This window comes from Vulpes vulpes, chromosome 13 (genome assembly GCF_048418805.1).
Source record: "Vulpes vulpes isolate BD-2025 chromosome 13, VulVul3, whole genome shotgun sequence".
Classification (NCBI taxonomy): Eukaryota; Metazoa; Chordata; class Mammalia; order Carnivora; family Canidae; genus Vulpes; species Vulpes vulpes.
The window spans coordinates 106,402,548-106,413,264 of record NC_132792.1 but is presented as its reverse complement, the minus strand read 5'-3'; the positions used below and the strand labels follow the sequence as shown (position 1 = coordinate 106,413,264).

The window sequence follows — 10,717 nt, the reverse complement described above, 5'->3', positions numbered from 1 at the left end:
CTTCGCCTTGCTGCTTCCCCTGCCGTGTCTAAATGGAAGAGGAAGAAAGACTGGGGCTCCGGGAGGTTGTGGTTTACTAGGCTCTCCGCGGTTGCGCACCACCGAGACCGTAGCTCGGTCGCGACTCCGACCGAGGGCCTCCCGCGCCCTGCCCTTGGACCTGCGGCCGGGATGCCCGAGCCAGGGCGGCTGCGTCCCGGGGCGCCACTGCCTCATACTGAGCGGCAGGCCAAGCCCAGGCGTCGGAAGCGCGGCGCCGGTGCGGGAGCGAGCGGGCAGGTGCACAAGGTGGGGCCCGGCACGAGGATGGGAGGGAGAACTCGGGTGCGATCCCAGGGTGGGGACCCGCTTCGGAGGATGGAGGGAAGGGTGACCAGGTAGTGGAGGCCTAGGCGAGGTGCCTGGTGTGGAACCAAGTTAGGGAGCTTAGCGCAGAACCTGCAGTGAAGAGGCACCAAGCGCTGGGAGCCAGGTGAAGGGACTCAGGTGTGGGCCAAGTAGAGCGACCCACCCAAGGAGGGGTGGACCACTGGCTTCCGAAGCATACCATGGTCCTCGGAGGTGGGAAGGGCGCCCATGGCACAAGGTCACCGCTTGCGCCCCAGCCAGGCTGGCTGCAGCCTAGTGCAGGTGCCTCACGCCCTTGCGATGCGTGATGATGTCTGTACCCTATGTACCCCGCAGATCCCTGGGCCCAGCCCCTGCCTGTATAAAAAGCAGCCCGAGGGCTGCCGCTTGGTTCAGCTCGAGAGCTGCGGGAGGGCCATGCACAGTGTTGCCCCTCCTGGCCCAGCCCCTGAATATTAGGTTGCATTGGGGGGGGGGGGGGGTCTATAAGGGCCATGGCCAGAGGTTCCTCATTCTGGGGCTGCAGCTGAGGGGGCCGATCCTGGCAGATCGGCTGTGCTGAGGGGGCCTCTGCCTGCAGACAGCCCCAGCTCATCCTCACTGCCAGATCCACAGGTCCTTACTGGTCAAGCATTCATACTTGTTCTGGAATGAACATATTCATGAACGAATGCCCAAATTTGCTCATTGGCATCACTGACCACCGCCAGCCCCCTTCTGCCTACACTTGGAGCTAGAACCTTGGGCACTGGTGGCATCTTCATCTCTCTCCACTGTACTCTCCTGAAATGTGACTTCTGGCAATAAGGGCAAGAGCAGGTACTGCCCTGGGCACCTGTATGCCGTTACCTGTACTCATTATTCCACACTTAAGTAAGCAGATCCAAGAGCACACAGCTAGAAGACGGACAAGTCAGCACGTGTGAAGTCAGTTTCCAGTGACCAATTCCAGCTACATGCGTCCAGCAGCCTCTCTGGTGCAAGCCTCTATGGGCCTCAGGGCCTCGGTTTTCCCATATCTAAGTTGGGAGAGGGCTGGTCACCCCAAAGACTGTTTGGTGACTGTGCCACTCACCCCTACTTTTATTATCCTACTTCCCAGAGAGGATCCCCTCTAGGCCAGGCTTTTCAGGCATATATTTGCATGAATTGCCTGGAAGCCTATTAAAATGCAGATTCCGATCTTCAAGCTTGGGGTAGGGCCTGAGGTTCTGAGTCTCTAAGGAGCCTGGGTGATGCTGTCACTCAGGTCCAAGAACTGCACTCTGAGGAGTGAGGGCCTTTCATATTTCCCTAGGAACGTAAGGAGTACCTACCTCTGCTCAAGGTGTTCTGTTGGCCAAGTAACAAATCCCAGATCTGCAAGGGGGCTGCTTTCCAACAAGTTTGCCTAGTGAATAATCTGAATGGGTCAACTCAGTGCAGAACTCCTTTTTTAAAACTTATTTTTAGTTGTGGTAAAATATACATAAAATTTACCGACTTAGCCATTTTTAAGAGTACGGTTCAGTAGTGTTAAGTATATTCACACTGTGTGCAACCAATCTCCAGGAACTCTACCCATCTTGCAAAACTGAAACTGTATCCAGGAAACAACTTCCCATTCCCCCCGCCCCCACCCCCACCCTTCTATTTTCTGTCTCTGTAAATTTGGCTACATTAGTGAAATCATATAATATTTGTCTTTTTGTGACTGGCTTATTTTACTTGCATAATGTCCTCAAGGTTCATCCATATTGCAGCATGTGTCAGAATTTCATTCTTTTTTAAAATGGAATAATATTCCATTGTGTGTATATACCACATTTTACGTATCCATTCATCTATTGATGGGACATTTGAATTACTTCCACCTCTTGGCTTTTGTGAATAGTGCTGCTATGAACATGAGTGTACAAATACCTTTGAGACTCTACTTTCAGTTCCTTTGGAAATAGAACCAGAAGTGGGATTGCTGAATCATGTGGTAGTTCTAATTTTTGAGGAACCGCCATACTGCTTTCCACTAGCAGCTGCACCATTTTGCATTACAACAGTACACAGGGGTTCCAATTTCTCCTCATTCTCTCCAACACTTATTTTTCTATTGTTTCTTTATAGAAATCATTCTACTGGGTGCGAAGTGACATCTCATTCTGGTTTTAATGTGCACTTCCCTAATGATTGGTGGTGTTGAGCATCTTTTCCTATGCTTTTTGGACATTTGTATGTCTTCTTTGGAGAAATGTCTATTCAAATCCTTTGAATTCATTTTCCAATTCGTTTTTTTTTAATTGTTGAATTGTAGAAGTATATATTCTGAAATTAACCCCTTATCAGGTAATAATTAGCAATATTTTCTCCCATCCTATAGATGGCCTTTTCACTTTAATTGTATCCTTTTAGGTACAGCGCAAACTCTTGAACTACCATTCCGTCAAGAAATATCTTTAAGTTCCTGACTCTGCCCAGGGCACCACATACTCAGGAGGATGGGAAGGAATTGTGCCTATGGAGCCATGCAGGGAAATGAGCTATTGAACATCTAGCCACTAGGCCATGTGGCCTGAGCACTGTCCCACCACTCCAAGAAGGAGGTGTAGAATTTGCAGGGGAGTGGAAAGGAGCTACTTCCAACCAGGGAGTTCAGGGAAGGCACCCCAAAGGGGCAAGCCTTTGACCTGGGCCATAGCAATGTGTCTGTGAAGGGAGGGAAAGTAGTGGGGGACGCCAGAAGGCTCAGCCTCTAATTGGCACCCTCAAATTTATTCACCAAGATTCCCCAGGGGTCTCCTGACAGAAAGAGACATCAGAAATCAGATTGCCCATTCTTACCCTGCCTAAAGCAGAAACCCCTGCCCCCATGAGTGAAATGCCTTCCATGTGTTTTCAGTGGGTTCCTGCCTGCCACTGCCTTGTCTGACCTGGTCCACTGCTGACCCTGGATGCTTTAGGGCCTGAGCTGGTCCATGCTGAGGTCCCAAGAAGCTAGCTTCTGCACCCAAAGTCTAGAGCTTCATAGGGAAAGTTCTTCAGCTCCTACCTATGGCCCCACTCTCAACATGGAACTAGGAAAAATATGTACCTACAGGCCAGATTGGGCAGACATGAGAGACAGCCCAGATTCTGTACTTAAAATCTCTCTCACTGGATGAGGCTTTGTCCCTGGTCCAGCTCACTGAGCTTGGATGATAAATCGCCCAAATCCTTGCTCCCATGTTAACAGACTTCTAGAAGACCCCACCCCCAGGGTTCCCTGGCCATGGACTCCATTTGCAAAAATATCCACTCTACAGAATGCACTCGTTCACATATTCTTCATTCACTCAGCAAAAGTTCTATGAGTACTTCTCAGAATTAAAGTCTATAGTGGTTGCGGAAGACATGGTAGATTTGGGGGCAGATTTTGGAAGGCTGTAATCAAGCTAAAGGAACTATGATTTCATTCTGAACAATTCTTAGCACAAAAGTGTTCCCAAGAGGTGATTTAGGTAGATCTAATGGGCACGACTGCGTGGGGAGAATGGGCAGTAGAGAGACCAGCTACAACCTCCTGCAACCCCCAGGCTTGAGTCACAGAGATGCAAGTGGGCACTGGCAGGGGTGTCATCCAGTGTTCACTGGGGAGCTGCTCCCTGTGAGGAACACGCTCAGTCTGGGAAGACAGCAGTCAGTACAGCAGCCTGTGTGCCTCAGAGGCCCCCAGGGAAGAAGACAAGTCTGCAGCTAGATTACTCCTTCTACACCGCACAGTGCTGGAGAAGGGAGCTCCCAAGAGATTGAGGCTGTAAAGGAGAAAGCCTCCCCAGCCTGGTGCTTCTCTAAAGAGAAGGTGAGAGAGGGAAGGCAGCATCCCACGTGCAAATGCTGGAGATACGAAAAGGCTCAGAAAATTACAGAAGCACGACTCTGAAGGAGGATGGAGCACAGGCTGTGGTTGTGCAGGGATAAGGGGTGGGAGGACAGGGAGTGAGGAAAGGGAGTGGGCCAAACTGCAGCCACAAGTGTCAGGAAGGTGCCAGGGAGTCCCGACAGGAGTGGCTGTGTCAAAGGTGTGTCTGACACCCCAGCAGCGCTGAGGCAAGTAGGGAGGCTGCCCAGAAGTCCTGGTGAGGAGCAGGGAGGGCCCAGATGGTACAGAAATGAAGGAATTCAGAGACAAATGGGGCAGACGCAGGACTGGCTCAGGCAACACTGTTGGAGTGGGTGCCTTGGTGGATGCAGGGAGGAGGGGACTCAGGCACAGGGAGACAAGACGGTTCAGGACATCTAAGTGCAGGTTGGGGCTCAGGGCTCAGGAAGGTCGGTGTCAGGAGCTGGAGACTCAACTCATGGGAGAGGCTTCTGGAAAGGTCACATTACAATGGTCAAGTCTTAAATGGTGATGAAGATAGAGGTTTTCCTACAGGCTAACCCCAACTGAGGCCTCTTGATCCTGGAAGGATTTGGGGACTGCCATTATGATGGATCAAATTTCCTGCCAAGAGGCTGGGATGGAGGGTGGGTGTTTCAGAGGCTAAATCTGGTTTCCACAGTGGATTTATTGCTTCCTGTTAGGGTTAAATGCATCCTTCCCTAACAATGAGAACCTGACACCTGAGAAATGAGAAGAGTCTGCACAGCAGGAGGAGGAGAAACAGCAATGGAGCAGGTTTCTCTCCAAAGCCTGAAGGAGTAGAAGTTCTGGGAGAAACAACTTAAAAGCAGTGGAAAGAACAGAAACTCCAGGAAGCTCCCTCCCCTACAGGGACACAAGACCTTTTCTGTGAATAGAAGCTAAAAGGGCAGTTTGGAATCATGAACAAGGCTCCATTATATCTAAATCCATAATGTATAAAACAAAACCCTGCCAGTCAGTACTGGGCGGACCACAGAAGTGACAGGGTGGGTGGATGGGGCAGGGATGGAGTGGGATTTTCCCAAGCCTGTTTTCTGGGGGTTTCAGCTTCTTCCTATGTTCATTCGGGCACAGGTCCACTGGGCAAGCCCACCCCCTTCTTGGTCTCTTCTGCATTGATACCTTCCCTCCAGTTCTTTGCCCCTGACCCCTTTAGGCCACGGAGGCAGGGGAAGGATACCAATTATTCTATTTACTGCTTAGTGGATTACATTGGATAATCCTTCCTCCACCAGCCAGCCATCTGTGTTGTCAAATTTACTCATTCTTAAACTCAGCAAATATTTGACAATACACTGTTAGACACACTGTGCTGGATGCTGTGGAGAGAAGAAAACAAATCTGATGCCCCATGTTTAGGCTTTAGTAGGCTTGTATAGTGGGATTTCATTGGTTGCCTACCCAGCACCCACTGCTCTTCTGACTTTGCTTTGGAAAACTACCTCACATAGAACAGTCGTGTGGTCCTAATGGGAGGGACCCTGCCTCCAGCTCCAGAGTAATCCATGGCTCTTGCCACATCAGATAGGCCTAAACTACTCAATGTGTGGTTCCCTCCCACCCCACCACACCCTCCCCAACCCCACTGCCCACCATGATTAGTTCAGGAAGTTCAGGTCAGATAAAGTTCAGGATTAAATGCTTATTTCCTTTGATATGAGGCAAGGAAATCTACAACATCAACAGCTGCTTTCACCCATAGGGGAGGGCAGCCTTGGAAGAAAGCTGACCCATGGAGACCAGCTGAGAGTAGAGAAAGGGGCACAGAGCTCTGATGAAACTATATCTGAACTTTGTCCTACCACTGTTTTGTTTTGTTTTTTTTTTTTCAGTTATGTGAGCTTCTAATTCCCTGTATCATTTTGAGACAAACTTTCTTACCAGAGAAAGAATCTGAGTGACATAATGGACGATATATGTAAATAAAAGGGAGTGAGAAATGCCACAAAAAAATGGTAATAAAATACCATGAAATTCAGAGAAAGGAAAGAATACTTGAAACAAGGGGATTAACAAAGGCTCTATGGAGGTGATATGAGCAGAGCTTTATTTAACTCAAACAGTTGGTATCTCATGATATATTTCCAGATCCCGAACTAGCATTTTTCATGTGCTGGCTCATTTAATCCTGAAAACAATGCTACAAGGTGGTTGGTTTTTAAAAATGAGACTAACATTTGTTTTCTTCCAGAACAAAGCACCTCAATTCCCAGCTGAACAGATGGCTCCTGCAATAAAAATTTTATTTCCTAGTTTCTCTTTCAGTAGAGCACAAGACTAAATTGTGGCCAAGGAGATTAAACAGAACTGTGTGGACTTCCAAGAAGCTTTTTTAAAGCTAGGGACAAGCCTTTCCTTCCTGTTGGTTGGAATGCAAAGATCATGGCAGGAGGCCAAGCAGCCACGCTGGATTGTGAGGAAGTCACACACTGACGATCACAGGCAACAAAGAAAAAGAGCCTTCATCCTTGATCATGTTGAGGAGTCTCCATGCCCATCCTGGTCTGCCTACATTGATTCCCTTTTTTCTTTTTAGAGAAAGAGAGAGCACACAGGGAGGGGCAGACACAGGGAAAGAATCTTAAGCAGGCTCCACACCCAGCGTAGGGAGCCTGACACAGGGCTGCATCCCACGACCCTGAGATCATGACCTGAGTTGAAATCAAGAGTTGGACATTTCGCTGATCGGACCACCCAGGCACCTCTACCTTGATTCCTTTTGAGAGAAAACTTCCACCTTGCATAGGCCAGAAAGAACATCTGGGATTTTCCTCACACACGGCCGAATGGAAGTCAGACTGACCCACTAGTATTATCTCCATGAGATGTGTGGGGAAACGGTTACTCACATTTACTGCCAGCATGAGCCAGGATTAAACGTGCTTCTGATTCTTTAAGTCTAGGTTCCAACTCCATTTAGGGGGCCTTGAGAAATACATGGGTCTGTACAAAAGTAGTTCACAGAAGGCCTGGAATTCCTTAAACCACTCAGGATTTTGTGGTGGTCAGAATTTCTAATTTAAAAGAGAGAATGAGTCTGTCCTTGCATTTTATTCCTGAATTTGCAGTTTCCTTCCAATTCCCGCATTCCTTCCTCCTTTGGGATCCATAACCAATTCTGCTTCCTCTTATTTGGCTTTGTGCTGTCCAGGATAAAAATGTACTCAGAACAACCCAATAACTTCTCCCCTGATCTAGGAAAGTTGTACAGGTCAGAAGATAGCAACTGCTTAGGCTGGCGCTTGGCATCAATCTGAGCTCTAATGCCGTGAATCAGGCAGAGATGTGAGAGATCAAGGAAGAGGGAAAGGCAGGTCAGGGACTCTGAAATACTCTGGAGCAAAGTTCTAAGAGTCCCTTTCTGCTTTAGATATGATGAACAATGTGGTTCATGATATGATATGGTTCAAAGGGTGTGTTCCTTTAGCAGATTAAGAGGCATGTAAAATTACAGCATATGTGTATGAATTACAATGTAGACTGCCCCAGTGTACAGTAAGTCCTTTGAACACTTATTGAATTACTCAGGTAGTTACTGAGAATGATGCTTCAGTACCACACACGAAAACTAATACAAACCCAATTGACAAATTAAAACAATAACCATGAATTCAGTCTGAGACGAGGTCTATTTTCAGGGAACTTTAGGAAGTTGAGTTCTGTACTTGAAAATGTTCTAAAACACCAAGTTAGTTCAATCAATCTGCTCCGGAATCCCACACAGATGGGATCCAAACAAATCCCTGTGTGCCAAATGGGGGTGAAAACTCAGATCCTTTAGCTGGTAAAGGAAACCGTACTTTAGGGCATCCTGGTTTCTGAGGTTGAGAACTCAGACTCTCACTGCTTTGGTGTAGACATGCACACACATGCTTGAGGATGTAAGACAAGTTTATACAGACTCAGTAGCCTAGAACTGCACAGTCCAAATATGGATGGCCACTAGTGACATGTGGCTAGTACATACTGAAATAGGCTCTAAGGGTAAAATACCTCAACAATCTTTTATGTTGTATATGTGAAATGATACTATTTTGGATATACTGGGTTAAAAGAGGTCACTAAAATAAATTTTACCTGTTTAACTTTTATTACATAACTACCAGAAAACTTTAAATTACTTAAGTAGCTCAAATTATTTATTTCTAGAAATACTGGATAGTGTCGGTCTAGAAATCTCAATTTAGACAAAATATCTCAATTCCTCTGGAAGCAAAATGTCATATTAGATAATGGCAAACTCCAATGAAGAAAATCCTCACCACCCCCCCCTTCAGCATATTTATTATTCACAGTATTCATTTCACTGCCAATTTGTCAGATGGCTCTGGATCAGAGGAAATCTCCATTCTCAAGCCAGTTTTCATCATACCCCTCCCCCAGAGCTTAACTTCCCTCCACCCAACTCCCAAAGTTCCCAACTCTCATGACCCATGTCCCAAACTTCAGCTGGCACACCCAACATTCTGTTTGAAGCATCTTCTTCTCTCTGCTCCCAGTATGTACTCACCCTGGGGGACATCCTTTCTCTCATAACTCATGTATGTGACTTCGCATCAATTCAGGTGATTCAGACACAACTCTACTTTTCAGGTCCTACATCTATCAGTGTAAATGTCAGGATAGTCTGCTTTAAGTCAAACTGTAAAAGAATCTATGTACTTTTAAATACAAGGAAGAATTGACTACAGTTCAAATTCACAAGCGCCTGCCAAATTCCTAGAATGGTGGGTGTGTACTGGAAGAAAGGGTCAAGACCACACAAAGTGTGGTCTCTACACAAATTGTTAAAATAAAAATTGGGTAATCTGGGTTTTATCTTTATTTTCCATGTCCTCTCTTTGAAGAGGGTAATAAATAATGAAATGTCCCAAAGAAGCGCATACGAAAAGGCCCAAAACAATGCATAATTAGGCAAATTGAGTCATGAAGAAAGAAGGAACAGAGGTTAACTTGGGACACATGAATGCAGGTCTGAATCCCTCAAAGTGTGGGCCAAGTTCTGAGGGTGTGTGCATATATACATCTGTGAGAAAAGAGTCTGCAGTTTTCATGAGATTTCAAAGGGTCTGTGACCCAGTAAGAACTACTGCTATAGGGCTTAAAAAGAAACTAGATGAAATTACAAGGTAAAGAAAGACATCTATTTACAGGATAAATATTTTAAGACACCAATGACCACATGCCGATAGTTATTAACCCCATCACAGTACACATCTGTTAACTTTGTATATTTTCACAGTGTGATCTTCACCACAACTTGCAAAGTGTAACCACTCGGTGCCTTCTGCTTCATTCTGTTCAGTTTTTCCATTACAATTCTTCCAGCATAATTTTTTGATAGCAAGCATATGTCTTTGGCTAAAACAAAGATAGAAAAATCATGAAAGGAATGTATGCTAGGACTACAAAATATTTACCCTATGTATTAATTTCATTTATATGCCCTTGTTATTAATGTTAACATGAATGGTAGTCAAAATCTGAAAAATCAAAATGTAAAGGTCTTACAAAAAGCAGAATCAGACCTATAAATAAAGAGAACAAACTGATGGTTTCCAAAGGGGCAGGGGTGGAGGGTTGGACAGAATGGATGAGAAACAGATACACACTTCCATTATAGAATGAATAAGTCACGAGAATAAAAAGCATCATATAAGGAATACAGTCAATGATGCCCTAATAGTGACTGACAGGACAGATGGCAGTTACACTTGGGTAAACATAGCATAATGTGTAAATATGTCAAATCACTAAGTTGTATACCTGAAACCAATGTAATACTCTATGTCAACTATACTCAAGAAAAAAATTATTATAAAAATTCAAAAGTACAGGTTTTAAAATGTCATCACTAATACTTTAGCAACTTTATTCTAAACCTAAAAATATCTTAACTCTATTTACTTAAAACCCTAAATATCTTACTGACAAAGGGCACTACCAAAAAGAGCAAGAAATAGACAATGAATTCCTGTCAAATCTTGTTTGAATGATCAGTGTAATTCATAAAATGGCTATTAAAATCAGTTTTTCAAATAACATTACTAAAGGTATTTCTTTTTTAAAGAATTCCAACTTGCAACGTATTCTAAATTATTTTATTCTTTTGACATCCCTGTGACACTGATAGACTCATGTTTTTACTGCTGGGTAAGTAAAATAACAAAAGATTTAATAAACTGCCCAATGAAACAATCTTTGTCTCCAACATGACCTCCAACTGCATGACCCTGGGCAAGACACTCTTATTAATGCCCCCTCAACCCCATTGCAGGCCTAGAATGCTACCAAACAAACACTGTCAAATCCCTATGAAAATATAATACCCTATAAATTTAACCTGCAAATTAGACCTCCAAACCAAAGAGGAATAGTTAAAAACTTAAGTAGATTTTAAGGCAGTAAACCCTGAAAACAATACCTGTGCAAACAAATTATACTTTCAGATGTTGAGAGCCCCACACATCACCAGATGCACTCTCAGAATGA

General features: G+C 45.1%; 1 protein-coding gene across 4 annotated transcripts in view; it reads right to left on the bottom strand.

Annotated features, from left to right (window-relative positions):
• Nucleotides 1-6,249: 6,249 nt before the first annotated feature.
• Nucleotides 6,250-10,717, bottom strand: part of ELP2 (elongator acetyltransferase complex subunit 2) — a 51,377-nt gene continuing 46,909 nt past the window's right edge. For all 4 annotated transcript variants that reach the window (XM_072732209.1, XM_072732210.1, XM_025996986.2 and 1 more), the window contains exon 22: nucleotides 6,250-9,586. In XM_072732209.1, coding sequence (XP_072588310.1) covers nucleotides 9,430-9,586 — 157 coding nt within the window. In that variant the 3' untranslated portion in view covers nucleotides 6,250-9,429. The remainder of the gene's footprint in view (nucleotides 9,587-10,717) is intronic.